Raw genomic sequence first — 23,165 nt, forward strand, 5'->3', positions numbered from 1 at the left:
CAGGGTGGGTCACAGTTCAGTTTATTGCCAGTGTTAGAAGGAATGGGTTGTCCGTGGCTGGGGTCTGGGTGGAGAGGTTTCTGACTCGGTCCTGCAGGGTCCAAGAGTAGAGAGGAGGCCTGGTGCCCCTTGCCAGTCAGGCGGCCTCAGACTGATGCCTGAAGAGGACCTGCTCACAGGAGGAAGGCCTCGGTGGCCCTGGGGCCCACCTGTACCAACAAGTTCCCTGTCAAGGATCTGCCTGTCTCTGTCACCCAGTGCTGGGTTACAGGCATGTTGGGGATTTGAACTCAGGTCCTCGTGCTTGCAGAGGACGGTTCTCCAGGGACAGGCCTTGCTGGAGAAGCCTAGTTCACAGTGGGGTGTCAGGTAGGTAGATCTTTTCCAGTGTGAGGTTCTAGGCTGCTGGCCTCTGCAAAGGGTTCTAGGACAAGGTGGGGGTACAAACACCCCAAATAACTACCCTGTGGTCCCGGAACTACAAGGCCACCTAGACAATCACTGACCCCTTCGTCCTGGACATCTAGGCCCACATTTTACTTGCAGACTGGGTCTCATAAGGGTCACTGTTGTAGCAGGCCCTTCTTGAGCCTGTGATCCCACTAATCTTCATGTTAGGGAATGGGCTCTCTAGAAGGGATACAGCTTAGCCCCAAAGGGACTCCAGGTAAGAGGGACAGTCACACTTGAGGAATGGATGAGATAAGAGCCAGCTCAGCTACTGACCTGTCAGGGATCTACAGGAGCCGTTGTATAGCTTTGGGAAGAGGGTCTAATTGGGGGCGGCGGGGGCGGGGGGCAAGGCCAGTGGTCTCCCTGGCTGAGGACCATTCTTGTGGGTGCCTGGACCTGGCCTTGCCTGAGGTGACATGTCAGTCCGTCACTGCATCCTCCACTGCTGTCATGGCCAGCACTGGGCAGGGTATCCACAGAGTTTGTGCATCGTGATGGAAAAGATGGTCCTGCTCGAGCTGGAGGAAACCATGTCCCCAGCTCACCTTAGGGAGGGAATGAGCTTGGCTCCCCCAGCTCGGGAAGGAACGTAGGTCCATGGGATTCCAAAGAGCCCCTGCTGGCTGAGGAGAGAGGACTGGTCTACAACAGGAGCACCTACGTTCCCTCCTGCTCTCGGCTCTGTTCTCTCCGGGGCACCAAAAGGATGGGGTCCGGAAGATGAGCTAGGTTATGGCAGGGGCTGGCCATGAACCTCCCTCCGTGTTTTGCCCTCTTCCTAAAGTTGGAGGCCCCTACAAAGCACTCAGAGGCCTGGCTCCTCAAAGGAAGGGTCCAGGCCAGAGCAGACACCCAGGTCCGGCACAGGAGACGGGGAGCACAAGCAGACGGGTAGGTCCCGGACTGAGTGGGTCTGAGGACAGGGATGAGGAACAGGCTCATAGGAGAGGCGTCTCCCTAGGTTCTCAGGAACACGACACAGACCCACAGAGACTCAGTGTATAGATAGGTGGGCAGGAGGACGAGAAGGTCCTGTGTGTCCGTGGCAGGGTCGGAGGAAGGAGAAACAGGACTGGTGGCTGTGCTCCATCCAGCCCTAGGCCGGATCACACAAGTCGTGGGTCACAGGTGGGTAGAAGCACACATTCACGGCCACAAGCACGGACAGACAGACAAACGAGCACACCCAAGGGCTGGTCAGCGGCACACTGGGAGCACAGAGCTGGCTGCTGCCTGCCTCCACGTGGGGATACCCCCCCCACCTGCCTAGGATCCCACAACCTGGCCAGACCACGTCTCGTGGGGAGTGTGGGGGGCCAACTGGGTGAGCACCACCTCTACGGCCTGAAACTTCTGGTTCTTGGGTGGGATGGGACACATCTTGTAGGTCACCTCATCGCCTTCCACGGGGACATACTCCCCCTCGATGCTGGTGGACAGAAGGGGAAGGATTGCATCAGCAGACCAGTCCCCAGAGAGCACTGTGGCCCTTAGCCTCCCTAGACCAGGGACCCTCCAACTTCGCAGAACTCTCGTTTTCTAAGCTGTCAGAGAACAATCTGGGAAATCCCTCTGGGGACTGAGCAGGTCTGGCTCTCAGGACTCCCATTATTCTTAGCATAGGACCCCAGGGCCTCAGCAGTAACTACCAGGGTTTTGGAGACTGCCAGCTGATCCCTAACTGACCCCAGCTCACCCTGTCTTAGCACTCCTCAGAGCAGGAACACCCACCTCAGCCGCTAGGGGAGGGTCCGGTGAGACTGGATGGACACTTGGGCAGGGCCCGACCAGAAACGGAAGTAGAGAGGACTCACTCAGAAACATGCACGAAGATGTCCTCGGAGCCATTCTCAGGGGTGATGAAGCCATGGCCTTGTGAGCGTGAGAACTGCTTACAGACGCCCTTGAACACGGGGCCAGCTGAGGCTCGAGCTGTCCTGGGGAGAGGGTAGGGGATTGGAGCTGTGGCCTGGAGAGCCTGTTCTTGGACCGCCCCCAATAATACTGCCACGGGGCAGATAACAAAGACTGGGGCCCAGGGCGGGGTGACGGTCTGCCCAGTGTCTCTCGGTGTAGTACAAGAACATCTGGTTCCTTGTCAGCATCCCTCTAATAGCACCCTCCATCCAGATGTTTAGACTTACATGGCTTGGCCCTGGCCTGGAGAAAGTTCAGAGGACCTAGGGGAGGGGAAGGTACTCACGCTGAGTATGTCCTGGTCCTTTTGGTAGGCAGAGGGCTGGGCAGGTCCCGAGGAGCGATCCCACCACCGCGTTCCCAGATCCGGCTGCCCTCCCTGTGGAAGGGGAACGTGGGCCAGACAGGAGACTTGGGGGAATGGAGAGGTGGGACCACTGGGGGTGATGTAGGCTCGGATGTCATGGTGGGGCCAGCGGGAGAGCCTGGTGGGCTCTGGGGCACAGGGGCCGGTGAAGGACTCTGGCGTCCTTTCGGGCAGGGCCCGGCCTTGCCCTGCTCAGCGGCCTCACCAGCTATGGACTCCGTCTAGAAGAGAAGAGACAGTGAAATGCAGCCAGGGAACAGCTCTGGATACTGGACACAAGTTGAGGGGATTGTTGAGGCCAGCCACTCCCAAAGGCACCCGCAGCCCCACCCTGCCTCAGTATCCTCACCAGGAAGACAAAATAATCACATAGCTCAGCGCCTCTGAGGCTATGGCTTTAAGCCGAACCACCAAAACAAAAGAAGGGCTTGGGGAAGTAGCTCAACTGGTAGTCAGCCAATACCACATAAAGCCAGGCACGGGCCTGGTGTGGTGGCGCACACCTTTAATCGCAGCACTCTGGAGGCAGAGACAGGTGGATCTCTGTGAATTCGAGGCCAGCCTGGGCTACAGAGTGAGTTTCAAGACAGTTAGGACTATGAAGAGAGACCCTGTCTCAAAAAAACAAAAAAGAAAACACACACACATACACACACACACACACACACACACACACACACACACACACAGGGCAGGCATGATGACGCATCTGTTTAATAATCCTGGTTCCAGATTGTTCTGGATTCCACCGTAAGCTTGAAGCCAGCCCCGTCCATATGGGACTCTGTGTCACAACACAAAACAGACCCTACTTTAGAATCCCTAAATGCAGCTGTGGGCACAGTGGCTCACACCTTTAATCTCAGCACTCAAGAGGCAGAGGCAGGTGGAGCTCTGTGAGTTCGAGGCCAGCCTGGTCTACAGAAAACGAGTTCCAGGACAGCCAGGGCTACACAGAGAAGCCCTGTCTCAGAAAACAAAACAAAACAAACAAAGAATCCTTAGTTCTTCCAGTTTGCAGTTCTGTGACTCAGGGAGCTGGAGGTGGGACGTGTGGTGGCCAAGATTTGGTGTACACCTTAGTGGTTTCAAATTCACACACAGCTCTGGGTTCAGATTTTTACCTATGATTTGGTGACCTCCCAATGGTGCCCACCTGACAAGAAGCGTGACCGGCCTCAGTCAATACTCTGGACCTTTGATGTCATGTCCTGCCCTCTACTGTGGGTAATGCTGGTTCCTGTGTTCTAGGGAGGTTACCCTGAGGCCCAAACGCCATTCAATAGGCCCCCAAACAGGAGCAGCGAGCACATGGTGAACTCTGGGGAACATGGTCTCTCCTTTTCATTAACCCAGTTTCTGCCTCTCAAAATGAGGTTGAAGGGCCGGGGCTGCGGCTCAGTGGGAGAGCACTTTCTTAGCATGCTCAGAGCCCTGGGGTCTATCCCCGTCAAGTAGGGTGGGGTGGGGGTAAGGGAACAGGCCAGATCCCTAGAGGAGACTGGTAATTCCCTAGGTATCTGCTGAGGGTTCAGTGATAGTTTGTGCCTGTGAGCATCAGTAGATACTGATCTCGTTTCTTGACCAGTGCTACTATTTACAAAAAAAAAGTCTTTTGTGAGTTATTTCATTGTCTTCCATTGTGACATCTTAGGGCCCGTCGACCTTGAAGACCTTGGGAAAATGTACCTCTACTGAGGAAAAGACTATAACTCTTTGCATGTTCCACCTACTCTTCCTCAAGAGCTTCAGAGTCATGGAGCCTAAGAGATGCCACTGTAGTGACGTGGGGAGAGACACGTGGCCTGCAGGACCTGGCAGGACCTCAGGGCCAGGAGACCTCAGAGCTGCTGACCTTGGGCCTCAGTTTCCTCATCTGTGAAATGGGACTGATGACCCGGCCCCTCTCCCTGGTCATCCTGAATCTTGGCTGAGCCTGTAATAGGAAGGCCCTTCTTTAGCTACAGTCACAAAGACAGGAGCAGGGCAGAGTCCCCACTGCCCCAACCCTTTATTCCTTCACTGTGTCCTCATTTAAGAAAAAAAAAAAAAGTCTGCTTTTGTGCTAGGGATTAAACTGCCACTGAGCTGTATCTCTAGCTCTTAGTCGTTTTGTTTGTTTGTTTGGTTTACCAAGACAGGGTTTCCCTGTGTAGCCCTCACTGTCCTGGAACTCACTCTGTAGCCCAGGCTGGCCTCGAACTCAGAGATCTGTCTACCTCTGCCTCCTGAGTGCTGGGATTAAAGGCGTGGAGAAGATTGGCTCAAAGGTCAGCTACTTTAAGTACAGAACACGACGTAGTGCTCTTGCAGAGGCCCCCAGATTGTTTCCAGCACCCACACAGTGGCTCAGACTGTCTGTAACTCCAGTTCCAGGGATCTGATGCCCTCTTCTGGTTCTAAAGGGTACTTCACGCACTCGGTGTGCGCACACTCATACACTCATACACAAAAAAAGAAACTCGCACATGAATATTGACAGTAGTGCTGTTCACAACAGTCACAACTTCTACCACCCACCGAACACCCCAGGGGCAGATAAAGAAAGGGAAAGCTAATAGCCTGCTCTCTACCAGGCAGAGAGCAGAATGTGGCTCCTAAGCAGGGATGAAATACTGCTTCCGGTCACCACACAATGAACCTTGAGAACACCTCAGAAAAAGCATCTACAATAGCACACATCAGGTGGATTTGCTGTCACGGGGCCGGGGTGGCGGGTGGCGGTGGTGACTAATGATAGGTCATTTCTTTTAGGGTGCTGACTACTAAAAAACGTTTATTCGGTAAGCACTGTGGTGACAGTCGGTGAATCCACTGAGCTTTGTGATTTTTTTTTTTTTTTTTTTTTCTGATGCTGGGCATGGTTGCCAACTAGGCAAGCTCTCTACCACTGAGCTCCACCCCGATTCCAAGTAAATAAACTGCACAATATGTGAACTGAATCTCAATAAAGCTGTTGCCAGAGATAAGGCAAGCACCAAAGTCCCCAGGATCACCCAGCCGGAGAAGCCCTGGTCCCAGGCCCTGGGTTCCCTCCTGGTGAGGGAGACAGTAGAGGAGACATCCCTGCTTCCTCGGTGGGAACTAGGGCCACTGGACCTTCCCACTACAGTTTCCCAAGACCTGGCGGTGTGCTGGGCAGTGCAGTGGCCGCCGGTTACGGGAGGTCACTGGGGGATGGGATAGGAGGAGCCACTGTGGTTACCAAGGAGATGCAGAGGCTGAGGAGGACTGCTCCACCAGCCAGGTGATGGTCGCTGGGGGCTGTGGGCAGCATGCTGAGCTGCCGGTGAGAAGGGAAGGTCACACACACTGCCACCCGGGAGAGCTCCGGAAGAGGCAGCCGCAGGGGGCAGGGGCGGCCCTCGGGAGCAACAGAAAGAGCAAGCAAGCCTTCCCAGGGCTCTTCACCTAGGCTGAGAGGGCTGGAGCTGGCTAGAGGCGGTTTCTACATCAAGAAGCTTCTCCCAAGCCTGGCCTCAGCGACCCAGCTAAGGAGCTGAATGAGAATAGGCCCTCCCTCCTCAGGGGCTCTTCTGAGGTAAATGTGGGGGTGCCACGCAGGTGCTGCACCTGGGGGAATCAGTTCCTTACAGATAGGGCTCCTTCCTGACTGAAGGTGCTAGACCAGTCCCCTCTATTCCCCTCCCTCCCTTAAGGACTGTTCCTCTGCTCCTGGCTGGCTTCCTTGCCCCACAGCTCACTTTCCTTGGTTTAATTCCTGCAGCGTCCCTTAAGGGCTAATATTATTACCCCACTTTACAGACAAGAAAACTGAGGCTCAGGTTAAATCAATCAAGGGCACAGTGTCTGAGGCAAACATCCAAACCAGGACAGACTGAATCTGGGACTTTGAAATGGTAAGTGTGTGTGTGTGTGTGTGTGTGTGTGTGTGCACGTGTGTGTGTGTTTCACATGATGTGTGTGCATGGGTGTGGTGGCCACAGGTTCATGTTGAATGTCTTCCTCTATTGCTCTCCCCTTTGTTTGTTTGTTTTTTTTGATTTATTTATTTATTATGTATACGGTATTCTGCCTGCATGTGTCCCTGCAGGCCAGAAGAGGGCACCAGATATCATCACAAGTGGTTGTGAGCCACCATGTGGTTGCTGGGAATTGAACTCAGGACCTTTGGAAGAGCAGTCAATGCTCTTAACCACTGAGCCATCTCTCCAGCCCCCCCCCCCTTTGTTTTTCAAAACAGTGTTGCTCTCTCAGTCCAGAGCTCACAGATAGGGTAGCCTGCTGGCCAGTGAACTTCAGGAATCCCCCTGCCTCTACTCTCCATGCTGGGTTACAGAGGTATTCTGATGGGCTTGGCTTTTTACAGGGGTGCTGGGAATCAAACTAGGTCGGTTTGCATGTCAGTTCCTTTATTCACCGAGCTATCCCCAGGCCCCCTTTTGCTTTTTGTATTTGGAGTTGGGGAGGGTTAGGATCTCACTATACCAGTTGTCCTGGAACTTCCGACGTAACCCAAACTGGACTAGAATTTACAATCCTTCTGCCTCAGCCTCTCATGTCCTGGGATTATAGGCCTGCTCCACAATGCCTGGCTACTGTTACTTTTTCTTTTTTAAGATTTATTTTGCTGGGTGGTGGTGGTACATGCCTTTAATCCCAGCATTTGGGAGGTAGAGGCTGGGGGAATCTCTGTGAGTTTGAGGCCAGCCAGGTCCACAAAGCGAGTACCAGGACAGCTAAGACTATTACACAGAGAAACCTTGTTCCAAAAAATTAAAAAAATTTTTTTTAATTTTATTGGCTGGTTGGTGGTGGCACACACCTTTGATCCCAGCACCCTAGAGGCAGAGGCAGGCAGATCTCTGAGTTCAAGAACAGCCTGGTCTACAGAGTGAGTTCCAGGACAGTCAGGGCTACACAGAGAAATCATGTCTCAAAACAACCAAAAAAGTTATTTTATTGGGCTGGAGAGATGGCTCAGAGGTTTAAGAGCACCGACTGCTCTTCCAGAGGTCCTGAGTTCAATTCCCAGCACCCACATGGTGGCTTACAACCATCTGTAATGAGATCTGGTGCCCTCTTCTGTATACATAATAAATACATCTTAAAAAAATATTTTATTATTTTTAATTACATGTATATATGTGCGTATTTGTATGCATGTCATGCATAAGAGCAGACGTCTACAGAGTGCAGAAGAGGACACTAGGAGCTCGGGTCCTCTGGAAGAGCAGCAACCTCTCTTAACTGGTGAGTCTTCTCTCCCGTGCCCCACCCCTTTCTTTCCAGACCAGGTTTTTGTGTAGTCCATGCTGGCCTTGAACTAATTTGTAGTCTTTTTCTTCTTCTTTTTATTTAAGATTTTTTTTTTTTTAAGTTGGGCAGTGGTGGAGCACATCTGTAATCCCAGCACTTGGGAGGCCTAGGGCAGGTAGATCTCTGAGTTTGAGGCCAGCCTGGTCTACTTAGCTTATTCCAGGACAGGCAGGGGCTACACAGAGAAACCCTGTCCTGAAAAGCCATAAGTAAACAAATAAATAAATATTTTAAATTGTATTTGTTTATTTTGTATGTACATGTTAATGTGCATATATGTGTGCAGTATCCACAAAGGCCAGAAGGGGGCATCAGATTCCCTTGGAGCTAGAGTTACAGACTCTAGTCCCCTACAAGAGCAGCAAGTGCTTTTAGTGGATGATCCATTGCTCCAGCTCCTCAACATGCAGTCCTATGACCAAGGATGAACTTTGGACCCTCTGAGTACTGGGATACAGGCTTGAGCAGTGATGCTCTGGTTTGCTACTGCTCGTCGGTCGGGGCTCTACCCTCTCTGGGACCAGAAAGGGACCTGAGTTGGAAAAGCTATATGACACCTAGAGAGCCCAGGGAGATGAGAAGAAAATGCAGAGCCAGCCTCCAGCCCGGACTCTGTCTCCAGAATATTGATGCAGGAAGAGACAAGTAGCATCAAGGCTTTCATTGTTTGGATGCCAGCACGCTATGCAAAAAGCCTTTTGGGTTGTTTTGGTTTGGTGTTTTGTTTTACATTTGTTTATTTCTTGGGGTACTGGAGACTGAAGCAGGTCTTAAGTAGTCAAGTCTAGCCTCGAACTCCTAATCTTCTGGGTTATTATAGGTATCATCATCACACCTAGTCTATGCGGGACTGGGGATAAAACCCAGGACCTCATCCAAGCCGGGCAATGTGAGATCCAGAACATGACCCACCAGGAACAGGCATGTCCTTGGCCATGCACGGTGGCTCTGGCCCACCACATGGCTCTCTATTCCCCCGCATGAAAACCTAACTAACAGACTACTTCTGCAGTGGTGGGACCAGAGAGGCAAAGCCAAAAATCCCTCAGGACTGTTTGGAGCTAACCTAAGGTGTGATGCAGTGTCACGGGACCATGGCACTCAGGACGGTGAGTCAGCCCTGGCAAGAGGTGACTAGAGCCAGCTGGAACTTGGCTCCAATTCTCAGACCCTCCCTCCTAAAAACTGGGGTACAAGTGGATATCTTGACAGTGAGGATCCCCCTTCAGTGTGGGCGCCTCAGTGAAAGCAAGCGGCTCCACCATCCACACTGTGTGACCTGGGACAGGCAGCTGTCACTCACTCTCTGGGCTTCACCTTTATCCCTAGACACATGAATCATTGCTGATCCAGACGACCAATGAAGGCCAGTCCACCTCTCCTCTGAGGTTAAATACTCACGTGGGCATACACAAAGAGGCGATTCCCAACCCATGTCCTACAAAATCTACCCACACACGCACACAAGCAACACACACTCACACTCTGTCTCTCACACTCTCAAACTGATTGAGAAACACTGGGGCAGTATACACAGCAGAGGCAGCCTTGGCCATAGAGGGTCCCCATCTAATGTAGAATTTGAGACTCCCGGGCTAGACTTCGTGCCGCAAGTCTCTGCCACCTGTCAGGCTCCTGTACCAGTTGTGCCTCATAAGAAGCCTAAATAGTAATTACCACCAACGTACCCATTCCTCAGAAGAGTAAACCGAGGCCCAGAAGGGTGAAGAGACTCACTGAAGTCACCCAGCTGGCCCAGCAGCCCTCTTGAGCCCTGGAGAGGTATGGAAGAGGGGTGTGCAGCCAAGGCAAGGTGAAAAACCCCTCAATTCCCTGGACAAAACTTCCCCACCTCCAGCCTCCCCCAGAGAATGATGTACAGGGCCAAAGAAGAACTGGGGAGCCAGGATTTGGGGTTCTATTTCTGGTGTTGTGCTGACTCAGACCATGACCTTGGGTGAATCACTCACCAACTCTGTGAGGCTTCAAAACAACTCCCCCAATAAAAGCGTTCCCGCCCCGCCCCAAGTCCCCATTATGGGGGCACCACTAGGGAGGAATGGGTACATCTGTTTAAAAATAGAAAGGCAGGGAACACAAGGTAGGTGGTGGAAGAGCTGGTTGGATGTCTTAGTCTTGTCCGTGGTGCTGGGTCCTGGGAAGGTGACGATAACCTTGAGACCACCCTACCTGGCTCCTCCCTCGCCCAGCTCCTCCCTTAGACACTCCTTAAAACACATCAGGGCAAACGCTGCCCTTGCAGCTGGAGGTGACCTAGTTAAACCTGATTCCTTCCTTTCCCTCCATAGTGTGTGTGTGTGTGTGTGTGTGTGTGTGTGTGTGTGTGTGTGTGTAAGGTGTCCCAGCCAATACTAAAGACTAATTACTTAAGTGACCCTCTACTCAACTCCTGGTCACATGTCCCGGCAGCTCTGGGGCTGTTGTTCCTAAGGCTTTGGGCTTCTCTGGCATTAGTCGGGGAAGGGGAGCCAGAATATCACCTAGAACCAAGTTCATAGACAAGCTCCACCTCTCCCTGACTGTGTGAGCCTAAGCAAGTCACCTTCCCATTCAGGGTACCCCCCACCCACCCCCCAGAGAGGATCATACTGGCCAAAGTCACACTTAGTGGCAGAGTGGGGATGCTCAGTGTGGTCACTGTTAAGTCATCCCCTGCCCTGTCACTATCGTTTCCTGGGGTGTGCAGGCCCCACCTCTGATTTCACTCCCTCGCCTGACTGTGGGTGTCCCCCAAGCTGTCTGCCCACAGGGCTCTGGGACCTGGACACCAAGCTTGTGACTAGTGATTGTGACCAGCTGTTAGGTCCAGAGCACCCTCTGCTGGGTATCACCTGTAAAGGGTGGGCGCACTTAGGGTGGGTGGGGGCACTCTGTCTTTGGATGGCTGGCAAATAACCCTACTCCATCATCTTTCCATCCCTCTGGATCCTCGAGGGCCACTAGGGAGCCCCCTCCCTAGCCAATAAGCATCTCAAACCTCTCATTCAGCTGTCTGTCCCCAGGCCTGGGACAAACTGGTGTGTTCTCCTGGGACCCTTCGCTGCCGGCTTCTGTTTGCACTGTTTGTGTTTTTTGAAGGTGGGGCCAGTGAGACAAGGATGGAAAAGAGGTGTTTGGGGGGAAGACTTCAAGGCAATGTGGGGCAAGAATGGGAGGAGACTCAGAATCCAAACACTCACATCCAGAGACCTCTGGGATGGAGTCAGGTTTGGGAAAGAGCCCCCTCCCTACCCCCACACTCTGCCCCACAAGGCCTGGAAATCTTCCTTCCCAGGGAAAGGCCCTGACTGGATGGCATCCAGGCAACCAGTGCCAGGCTGTCAGAGAGGGTACCCACCCCCCGCCAGGCACACGTCCTTCTCCCCTCCCCCAGCCCCAGCGGATGCAGCAGTTCACACTCTGGATTTATTATTGTTCTCACTCCTGTCCCCCTCCCCCTTGGGAAGAGCCCGCAGCCTGGCAGGAACCTGCTGTCTCCTTGTGGGTGCCAGCATCACCCCTTATCTCCACTCAGTCTCCTTGTGTCAGGGTCAGACCACTCAGGGACTCGATGCCAGCCCAGGCCAACCTGAGTCCTTGCATCCCACAGCAAGGGTGGCCCAGCCGGCCTGTCACCCCTGCCCTACAGTGGGCTGTACCCAGGCAAAAGGGGAGGTCAGAGCTAGCCCAGCGAGCATGCAGGGGGGAGCAAGGACTCAGTGGGGTGGCATAAAGGCAAAAATAACCCGGGGCCATCCCTCCAGCCAGTTGACACAATTATCTCTGCCATACTCGGGGAAAATAGAGTGAGGAGGAGACAGCTGCTCTGGGACCCTTGCCTGCCTCGGGCGGTCTCTCTCCTCTGCCCTGGCCTCAATGCAGATTCCAGGGGCAAGATCCAGCAGTGCTCCGGACTGGCCTTTCAGGGTCTGGAAGGAGCCATGGCTTTCCCTCCCTCAGTCCCCAGACTGGAGGCTGCGGCTTGGCAGGAAGCTGCAGTTATCTGCCTCTGAACCCAGACAGAGTCCCAGACACAGGCATTCACACGCATTCAGACGCGAGGGAGCCACTCCGCCTGCCTCGGCTTTTCTCAAGGGTCAAGGGGAGAGAAAGGAAGGGCGGTGGGCTCCTCCGCATCCCGAGTATCCTCTGAGCAGAGCTGGGGCTGGTCCAGCTGCGACCTTTCCAGCCTCACTCCACACACCCTTTCTTGGTACCCACCGCCCTCGCCCCTGCCTCTGCCACAGTTTCCATCGCAAGCTTCCCTCAGGTCCCCCGGGCTGCCCCTTACCTCGCCCTGGCAGCTGGGGCCAGGCACTGCCTCCTGTAGTGGGCAGCACCTATCTCTGGACCGTGGAGCTGGCTGGCAAGGGTCACGTCTGGATGATGCACTCCGTGGTGGCGTGTGTGTGTGTGTGTGTGTGTGTGTGTGTGTGTGTGTGTGTGTGTGTGGTGTGTGCAGGAGGCACCTCGGCCCCTCACTCACTCACACACGCCTTCCTGCTGACGTCAGGATGTGCTGGAGGAGGGACTGGGAGAGGATGGGAATTTGTACTCCCAGCTTAAAGGGACACTAGGCTCTCTCTCCTCTCTGGCCCAGACATCACCTCCTGAGCCAGGCGAGTGCTGGGTGAGTGAGTGGCTAGGCTGCGTCGTCGTCGCTCTGAGCTTTAAGGCTTCCTGTTTTGGAAAGTGGCTTTTATTGCTGGACCAAGGTATAATTAGCCCCACCAGGTCAGGGTAGCTGCTGGGAAATGAATGCAGAGGAGGAAGAGCTAGAGACAGCAGGAACGTTGAGGTGCAGAGGGATGCTTATGTGCGTGTGTGTTCATACTGGGAGGTCCTACAGGGTTGGAGGATGTGTCCTGGAGAAGGGAGGGGGCCAGCGGAGGGGGGAGACCCTCTAGGAATAAGCCAGGTTCCTAGGGACTCCAAGACATTCCATCTCCTCCCACCCACCCACCCCCCGACCCCCTACCTCCGCCCAGTCTCAGACTGACCCCAGCAGCTGGTGCTGAGCTCCGTCCCCTCAGAGGATCTGAACTCTCCAGTGAAGAATGTGGTCACATCTCTCTGGCATACAAAGGTTCTCGGGAGGGGCTACTGAATCCAGTGGAAGAGGAATCTAAAAGAGTAATGAGTGTCTCTCTGTTTCCTACACACACACACACACACACACACACACACACAGCGTCAGGGAGCCTCCTAGAAGAGGGGACCAGACTCAGCAGATTGAGTCCAAGCAGTTTAGTTCTGGGGTCTCTCTTCAGACAGTCCTGGATTTGACCCTCAGACCCTAGGCAACTCCTTTAGAACTCTAGTCCTCCCCAAGAGGATTAGTTGAGCTAAGGCTCAATTGTCTATGAGCTCAGGGCCAGGCTGCAAGAGGCATCCATAAAGGGACTTCTCTGCCTCCTTCCTGTTGCCTCTCCTCAACTTCAGCTTAGAAAGAAGTCTTCTCTGGTGTCAATTTAGTACTACTGAGTCACAAGGAGAGGCCCTGGAGCTGGCACAGACCGATAAATCCCAGCCCTTGGGAGGGTGAGGCTGAAAGATTACAAGTTTGAGTCTACCCTGGGCCACCTAGAGAGACCCTGTCTCAAACAAACAAACACCACCAACAGACATACTGGTACATACCTGTGATCCCAGCACGAAGGAGGCTGAGGCTGAGGACTGCCGTGAGTTTGAGGTCAGCCTAGAGTCTATGATAAGCACCCATGTCCATCAAAACCAAGCAAAAACAAACAAGGCAGGGCTCAGTAGTTCAGATGCTCTTCCAGGGGACCTGTGTGGTTCCCAGCAGCCATGTACTATGGGTTAGCGCTGCCTGCAAGTCCAGCTCCGGGGGGGATCCAACTCATCAGCACACATGTGGCAGATACTCACAGAGACACACATACGTACACATAGATAAAAATGATTTTTAAAAAAGCTCAAGCAGACAAACAAACACCAGAGTAAAGATAAAAAGATGGAAAGGGAAGATAAGAAAAATAAAACGAAGACTAGTAAGAGCAGCCAAATGTTTGCACTAATTCTGGCCACAAATATCTGGACAGATCACACTGACATGGGGACTTAACTGCCAATCCAGAAGCATGTTCTGTGTTCAGAAAACAAAACCCAGATAAATCAAGAATGTACAGTAAGCCGGGCGGTGGTGGCGCACGCCTGTAATCCCAGCACTCGGGAGGCAGAGCCAGGCGGATCTCTGTGAGTTCGAGGCCAGCCTGGGCTACCAAGTGAGTTCCAGGAAAGGCGCAAAGCTACACAGAGAAACCCTGTCTCGAAAAACCAAAAAAAAAAAAAAAAAAAAAGAATGTACAGTAAAAAAAAAAAAAAAAAAAGAGTAGCCAAGGTGCACTGATGGTTCTTCTGTGCCAGAAAGTGTGCATTGTCCTTTTTTATACACTGTGTATAGCAGCAGATTCACTTATTTTTGTAGTCCTTACCGTACTAGAGAGGAAAGGGGGGTCAGCCTGTGTTAGTCACCTGGTTATAGGGGTGTGGAATGCAACACCATGCATATCACATGTCAGGAAATGATTTTGTTGTGGTGGTGGTTTTTTGGTTTGTTTGGTTTGCTTTGGTTTTAGGCAGGGTCATACTAGAGAGCCCTGGCTGGCCTGAAACTCCCTTTGTATTCCAGACTGACCTCGAACTCACAAAGATCCACCTGCCTCTGCCTCCTAAGTGCTGGGATTAAAGGCGTGCACCACCACTGCCTGGCTCAGTCGTGACAATCCAGGAGAGATTGGGGGCTGTCCCGCTGCCCCACACTGAGGGGCCTTCCTCTCCCTTTTGGTTCCCCACTTCCTTCTTTGTCTTTTTTTCCAAGGGGTTGGAGAGATGGCTTAGTGGCTAAGAGCACTGGCTGCTCTTCCAGAGGTTCTGAGTTCAATTCCCAGCAACACGTGGTGATTCACAACCATTTATAGTGGGATCTGATGGCTTCTTGTGTCTGATGCTCTTTTCTGTTATTTGTATACATGCAAACAGAGCACTCACACATACATAAAGAACAGAAATAAATAAATCTTGAAGAAACTAATTTCTGCATCTTTTGAGACAAGGTCTGGCCCAACAGAACCAGTGACCAGACCTGGTTGGGATATTGGTGCCCAGGCCAGCTGTCTTTCCAGTGGCTTTGAACGGAGTGATGGATTCAGTGGAAGGGAGTGGCCTGAGAGGATTTCTCTGAGCTCAGTGCCAGGAATGAGCCAGGCTTGCCTGAGCCTAGAAAGCGGTTGTGGGGAGAGGCCCTCTGCTCAGGTGGGCCGAAGGATCCTTCAGCAGAGCAATGGGAAGGGGTTGATACAGCAGGAAAAGTGAAGGAAGTCAGTGTTAGGAGCTGAGACATGAGGTGGGTGGGAGCCATGCTCAAAGGCCAGTTTAATGGAGGCTAGGATTTGGCCCTTTGCAGACCAGGCTAAGGCCACGGCCAAGGTCTTGATCCCTCCCTTTGCGTCCAGTTTCTTTTCCGTCTCTGACACTGGTAAACACAAGCTGAGGCTGCCAGCATCAGGGCACGGTGAATGAAGGAGGCTGGCCCTGGTTTGAAGTATTGTGGTGATTATCCCCCCACGCACGGAGAGGGCACAGCTGTTCATTCAGGAAGTGAGCAGCAGAGACACACCCACCCACCCACCAGCCGCTGAGTAACAAAGAAATCGTCTGCTTGCATCCAGGGGCTCTACGGGAAGGCTATTTTTGTGAACAGCTGAGCATTTAAAAGCTCTTCTCCTCGAAAGCCTTCCTCCACGGTGGAGAAGCCGAGGGAGAGGTGGGCGGAGCCGAACAGCATCGCAGCTCTCTCCATTAAAGCCTCACTCTAATTTCCTGCTACAACCAAAGGCTGGGCCAGCCCTGGACCAGCGTGGCATCCACTGATTTAACCCTTCAATGCACACAGACCGCTGTGGTGTCTGTACACCCAATAGAAGATAGGAAGTTCAGGCAAGGAGAGGTTAAAAACCTTGTCCACCCAGGTATAGTGGCTCATACCTGTAATCCCAGCACTCAGGAGGGTGAGGCAGGAGAATTGCCTACAGTTTGAGGTCAGAAGAGTCTACACAGTGAGTTCCAGGTCTGCCTGGGCTACATAGTGAGACTCTGCCTCAAATGAAAACAAAACAAGAAACTTGCCCATACTGGAGCTGGTATTAAACTGCAGGATTCAGGGGGCTGGAGAGATGGCCCGGTGTCGTGAAGAGCACTGGCTGCTCTTCTAGAGGTCCTCAGTTCAATTCCTGGCACCCCCATGGTGGCTCACAACTGTCTATAACTGTAGTTCTATAAGATCCAGTGCCAGCTGGGTAGTGGTGGCGCATGCCTTTAATCCCAGCACTGCAGAGGCAGATGTAGGTGGATCTCTGAGTTGAGGACACCCTGGTCTACAGAACTAGTTCCAGGACAACCAAGACTGAACAAAGAAACCCTGTCTCAAACAAAACAAAACAAACAAACAAACAAACCAAAAGATCCAGTGCCCTCTGCTGGTGTGCAGATGTACATGAAAACGAAACACCCTTATACACAAAATAAACAAATCTTTAAAACAAAATGCAGGGTTCAAAAAGGCATGACGCTGCATGCTTATCATCCCAGCACTTGGGAAAGAGGAGAATCTGGAGTCTGAGCACAGCCTGAACTACCTAGTCATACCTTTTCTTGGAGGGGAAAAAAACCACACAGGTTCTGGCTCCATTACATTCTTCCTCTTTCTGCTGTGCCACAGTCCATTTGAAGTGGCTTCTTATTCCCTGGGCACCCATCTCCTCTGCCATGGGACTCATCCCCAGCCTGCGCTGCTAACATTTTTGCCTCGTAAATTAGCACCTCCCTTCTTTTGGCTCCCCCAGCCCCCAGCTAATCCCCACCCCCACCAATCTCAGTACTATTCTGCCAGACAAGCTCTCTTCTAGCACTTAAAGAAAAAGCATTGTATGTATTTATGTGTATGTGCGTGCGTGCCCACCTGTGGCCCATTCGAGAAGGTCAGAGGACAGTTTTGGAGAGTTGCTTCTCTCCTTTCAGCACGTGGGTCTTGGGATCAAACTTAGGTCCTCAGCATGGTGGCAAACAGTCCTCGCCTGGCTCTTTTCCAGGTACTGGGGAATCCAGCCAACAAAGCAGGAACTCTATCTTCATAGAGCTGACAGTCCAGTAGGGGGAAGGCAATAAAACAACCTAATAACCATGTGCCGCCATGTTAGAAGGCAGTAAATGTCCCAGAGAACTAGTAAGCAGGAAGTGGGCTAGGGAGTGGGGCTGGGTGTTGGGTGGCTTGTGATCTAACATACTATGAGGTCAGGTAAGCTCCGGGCTGGCTCCCCTCCAAGAGTGACAAAGCACTAAGGGGTCCAGACAGGAAGACTGAGAGTTTATTTTATTACTTGCGCTGCCAGTTTTAGGCTTGAATGCCATCTTAACCTAAAGATAAACTAGGCTCATTCCTGTTTATGATTAAATCTCTGTTTCTCAAGAACTGGGCTATGCCCCACCTGTAACCTTAACTACAGATGGTTCTGTACTGCCTGTTCCAGGAATGGCAATCATGTCTTTGTTTCAAAAGGTTGTTATGACCACCTGTTGTTATAACTACCCTGCTATGACCACCTTGTTTCACCCTGCTCCTTTAACCCCGACCGACTGTTTGCCTGCTAAATCCCCATTTGGAAACCCCTATCTCTGGGCTGTAAAAGCTCTTCCCTTCTCCATGTCCAATGCTGATCTCTTCAACCTCACCTTAGGGAGAGGCAGCCAATGTACATGAATAAAAAAAAAGCTTACTTTAATTTTTTTTTCTTTCTCAAGATAGGGTTTCTTTGTGTAGCCTTGGCTGTCCTGGAACTCGCTCTGTAGACCAGGCCAGCCTCAAACTCACAGAAATCCACCTGCCTCTGCCTCCCAGGTGCTGGATTAAAGGCATGTACCACTGGTTGAGCTTACTTTAATTTATTGCTTGCTTTAATTAAATTGGCCATGATGATTTGGGTCGGTTTTTCTCCTTGCATCTTTGAGATTAACTGGGATAGGACCCAGGGCCTCAAACATGCCCAGCATGGGCCCAACCAAGAGCCTCATTCCAGCAAGAGTGGAAATTTTTTTTTTTTGTTTTTGTTTGTGGAGACAGGGTTTCTCTGTGTAGCTTTGTGCCTTTTTCCTGGAACTCACTTGGTAGCCCAGGCTGGCCTCGAACTCACAGAGATCCGCCTGGCTCTGCCTCCCGAGTGCTGGGATTAAAGGCATGCGCCACCACCGCCCGGCGGAAATTTTTTTTTTGAGGGCCTCACAATTGTAGCTCAAGTTGGTCTCACACTCCCTCCAACCTCCACCTCCTGATAGATGAGATCATAAGAATGTAAAACCACATCTGGCTCCAGAGTGAGTATCTTAACATGGGCTTGATGGTGCATGCCTCTAATCCCAGCACCTGAGAAGTGGACAAAGAAGAACCAGGAGTTCAAGGCCAGCCTCAGCTTCACAGTGGTTTCAGGGCCAGCTTGGCCCTTTAATAGGCTTTAATAAAGCCTATTAAAAAAACATCAGAAGAAAGGACCTGGAAACAGCAAGGTTGTGGGCCCATTCAAGCAGTTCCCTCTGCTGGTAGAGGGAACCAAAAAATGGAGCACTTGCTGAAAGGGAAGAGGCTGGGGGGGGGGGGTGCAGTTTAAGATGTGGGGAAGAAACAAAACCGTAACTGCTCTTTTGGTTTTTGTTTTGTTATTTTGATGTGGGGTGTCATGTCAAGTGTGCTATCCTCAAGCTAACCAACTGCACTGGAGATGACTTTGACTCCCTAGTCCTCAAGCTTCTGTGTTTTTTGTTTTTGTTTTTGTTTTTTTCCCGAGACAGGGTTTCTCTGTGTAGTTTTGGTGCCTATCCTGGATCTTGCTCTGTAGACCAGGCTGGCCTCGAACTCACAGAGATCTGCCTGGCTCTGCCTCCCGAGTGCTGGGATTAAAGGTGTGCACCACCACCACCCGGCTTGCTTCTGTGTTTTAATTGCTGATATTATAAATAGGCAACATCACTGAGTATTTGGCTTTTTTATTTTCTGAGACAGGATCTCTCTATGTAATCCCTCTCCTAGAACTTACTCTGTAGACCAAGCTGGTCCCACATTCACAGAGATCCTCCTGTCTCTGCCTCCCAAGTGCTGGGATTAAAGACATGTGCCACCATGCCCAAATTTTAACTTTCTTTTGGTACAGTCATGCCTGTTATATTACCTTAGCTAGCCTTGAACTCCTAGTCACAAGTGATGCTCCTGAATCAGGCCCCAGAATTGTAAAGGCTACAGGCATGCTCCATTACGATTCCTGCGATTTTAGATTTCACAATCAATCTCGAATGCCATTCCACAGCAATAATCATCCTTCTTTTCTGTGGCTTTACAGCTTTCTGTTAAAAGATATATGTCTTTTCTTTTCCTCAATATTGCTTTTAAGGACAGTCTGTCTTTCGTTTTAAAAATAAGGTCTCATGTAGCCCAGTTTGGCCTTGAACTTTTGGTCCCCTGGCCTCATTCTCTCCATGGCCAGGATTCTAAGTGTGCTCCAGCTTGTTCAGCTACAGACGCCTTTGAAACCATTTCTGTCATTAGTGCTGTTCGGCAGGGCAGTGCGGGGCACCCGGAGCTGCACCGTCCTGGCCACCAGTGCCCAGTTCCTGTGCTGTGTCGTGGGAGTGCCATGCCCTGCGCCTCTCCACTAGACTCTTTTCACACACAGGCTTGTTCCCAGCTTTTTACCTCCTTCACTCTTTTCCTCTTGGCGACCACAATTCTGTTGCCCTTTTGTTCATTGAAATGAGCCATGTTTTCAAGTCCTGGCCATATGCCAGGCACTGATCTAGGCCCGGATGTTGTGGAGAGAAGCCATACAATGGTCCTCTGCTGCCAGGGAGCTTGTAGACTGGGTCATTTGTATTCAGTAAACCATTTCAACCATCCATGGAGCAAGGCAGAGAGTTAGTAAAGAGGCCAGATCTTTTTTTTTTCTTAAGCCAAAGTGTAGACCAAAACTTTGTGCCAACAAATTATTGAGCTGAATCCCACAAAAGAGGCTTGGGTTCTGAAACCCTGGGCTCTGAAGCTCATCATCCTGTCCCCTGCCCCCCTGCCCCCCTACTCACTCACCCCTGTTTTAGCCTCCCATCCAGCTAATAGCTGAAGCCCTCAGGCATTGATTTACCCACTTCTGCCCCTGAAACTAAGCTGTCCATCTCCTAGCGCCTAACGCCTCCTCGCTCTGACCAACTCTGCTGTCTCCTGCCATCTCTGCTCCTCCTCCTCCACCCAAGGCCACAGATAATCCTTTTTTCTAGTCTTCCTGCCCTCTCCAGCCCTTCAGACCCATTGTGCACCGAGCTGATGTGTAACTGTGCCCTTTACCCAGTTTAACCCAAGGCATGTGTGCGCACACAAATAAAAGTGTAATTTTAAAATGTTTAAAAAATTAGACATGGGGGCTGGAGAGATGGCTCAGAGGTTAAGATCACCGACTGCTCTTCCAGAGGTCCTGAGTTCAATTCCCAGCAACCACATGGTGGCTCACAACCATCTGTAATGAGATCTGGTGCCCTCTTCTGGCCTGCAGACATATGTGCAGGCAGAATACTGTATACATAATAAATAAATAAATCTTTAAAAAAAAAAAAAAAAAAAAAAATTAGACAGGGTCAGCTAGATGGTTTAGAGGGTAAAAGTATTTGTCACCAAGCCTGAGAGCTTGAGTTCAATCCCCAAGACCCAGGTGATAGAAGGAGAGAACTTACCCTGTAAGTTGTCTTTTGACCTCCACATCTACACCATAGCATGTGTTTGCCTACACACAAATGTGATTTTAAGATTAAGCAGGGTGGTGGTGGCACACGCCTTTAATCCCAGCACTGGGGAGGCAGAGGCGGATGGATCTCTATGAGTTCGAGCCAGCCTGGTCTGCAGAGCGAGTTCCAGGACAGGCTGCAAAGCTACACAGGGAAATCTTGTCTCGAAAAAACAAACAAACAAACAAACAAAAAAAAAAAAAAAGAAAGAAAAGAAAAAGAAAATTAAAGAAAAAGATAGTACAAAAGCAGTTGAGCTTGTTGTTATGTGTGTGTGATCCCAACTACTCAGAAGGCTGAGTGGAGGATGGTTTGAATCCAAAGTTGGAGACAGGCATGGGCAATATTGCAAGACTTCCCATAAACAATGCTGAGGATATATCTTAGGTGGTAGAGCACTCCCTGGGATGCTCGAGGCCTTGGGTTGGATCCTTGCATTATAAACAAACTATAATAATAATAATAATAATAATAATGGTTATTATTATTATTATTTATTGAGACTCACTACCTCTGGCTCTTTCTGGAACTCAAAATGTAGAACAGGCTGTTTTTGAACACACGGAGACCCACCTGTCTCTGCCTCCTGAGTGATGGATTAAAAGTGTGCGCCACCAGGCCCAGCTGAGAAGAGATGGTAAGGGAAGTGGGAATGGACAGGAGAAGGAAGTGCTCACAACTGGGAAGCAGAGAGCAGAACTAACTGCAGGAGAAAGGGCGTCAGCTGGAAAGGGCGAGGGGTGGCTGGAGGGACAGTACAGAGGGGAATGGATGTGAACACAGAATAAGGACACATAGGTACTGCGCTTGCTGGTTTGATGTCAGCTTGACACAAGCTAGAATCACCTGAGAGGAGTCAACCTAGATTGAGAAAATGCTCCATAAGATTTGGCTGTATGCAAGCCTGTAGGACATCTTTTTTTTTTTCTTTTTTCTTTTTTTCCCCCTGGAGCTGAGGACCGAACCCAGGGCCTGTGTGCTTGCTAGGCGAGCGCTCTACCACTGAGCTAAATCCCCAACCCCTAGGACACCTTGATTAGTCATTGATATAAGAGGCCTAGCTCATTGTGGGCGAGGCCACTCCGGGGCTGATGGTCCCAGGTTCTACAAGAAAGCAGGCTGAGCAAGCCATGGAGAACAAGTCAGTAAGCAGCACTCCACCACGGTCTCTGTATCAACTCCTGCCCCCAGGTTCCTGCCATGTTTGAGTTCTTGCCTTGGTTTCCCTCAGTGGACTGTGACCTAAAATATGCAAGCAAAAGAAACTCTTTCTTCCCCAAGTTGCTTTTGGTCTTGAGTCATTTCAGCAATAGAAACCTTGACTAAGACAGATATAAAGATGCCATGATGAAATTCATTACTTCATATGCAAGTCTAAAACATTAAAATAAGAAAATAAGTTCAACAGGCTTTCTGTTCGATTATTTTCCAGCTGTGGCTAGAGTGTTTTCCGAGCACATGTAAGTCTGGACTAACTAACCTGTAGCATTAGGTGGTTTAAATGTCTACATTTGTGATGAGTTTAGCAGGGTATAACCCTATCACACTCTAGGACAGTGGTTCTCGACCTCTGGGTCTTGACTTCTTTGGGGGTCTTAGGTAGGGTTTCTATTGCTGTGAAGAGACACTATAAACATGGCAACTCTTATAAAAACATTTAATTGGAGTGGCTCACATTTTCAGAGATTAAGTCCATTAGCATCATGGTGGTACATGGCTGCTTGCAGGCTCCAGACATGGTGCTGGAGAGGGAGCTGAGAGTTCTATATTTTGCATAGGCAAGAGGAAGTGGTCTAACTCACTGGGAGTAGCTTGAGCATAGGAGACCTCAAAGCCCATCCCCATAGTGACATACTTTTCTAACAAGGCCACACCTCCTAATAGTGCCATTCCCTTTGGGGGCCATTTTTTTCCAAACCACCACATTGGATATCCTGCATATCCAATATTTACATTATGATTCATAACAGTAGCAAAATTACAGTTACAAAGTAGCAACAAAATAATTTTATGGTTGGGGGTCCCTATAACATGAGGAATTGGACTAAAGCATTAGGAAGCTTGAGAACCACTGGGCTAGGAGCATCTGCACCTGCAAAACACTGAGACAAGTTTAACATATAGTAAGAGCCCAATCAAAGTTTTCTGGTGGGGCTGGAGAGATGCTTCAGCAGTGAAGAGCGGTGGATCACAATTCACTGTAGCTCTAGTTCCAGGGGATTGGAGGGCCTCTTCTGGTGCACTTACACATACGCAGGCAAAACACCTCATACACATACAAGTTTAAAACAAGCTACCCATTGATATCACGAAG

The 23,165-nt window shown here is 50.9% G+C and overlaps 1 protein-coding gene across 1 annotated transcript; it reads right to left on the minus strand.

The window, feature by feature from the left end:
- Nucleotides 1–5: 5 nt before the first annotated feature.
- Nucleotides 6–19,841, minus strand: Csdc2 (cold shock domain containing C2). The gene is made up of 6 exons (XM_059248002.1): nt 19,776–19,841; nt 14,473–14,476; nt 12,309–12,502; nt 2,657–2,958; nt 2,268–2,390; nt 6–1,882 (listed from the first exon to the last, which is right to left on the minus strand). The coding sequence occupies exons 1-6, from the start codon at nt 19,839–19,841 to the stop codon at nt 1,720–1,722; spliced, it is 852 nt and encodes a 283-aa protein (XP_059103985.1). The 3' UTR covers nt 6–1,719.
- Between the last annotated feature and the right edge of the window lie 3,324 nt (nt 19,842–23,165).

The sequence above is a fragment of the Peromyscus eremicus genome, chromosome 20 (genome assembly GCF_949786415.1).
Source record: "Peromyscus eremicus chromosome 20, PerEre_H2_v1, whole genome shotgun sequence".
Lineage (NCBI taxonomy): Eukaryota > Metazoa > Chordata > Mammalia > Rodentia > Cricetidae > Peromyscus > Peromyscus eremicus.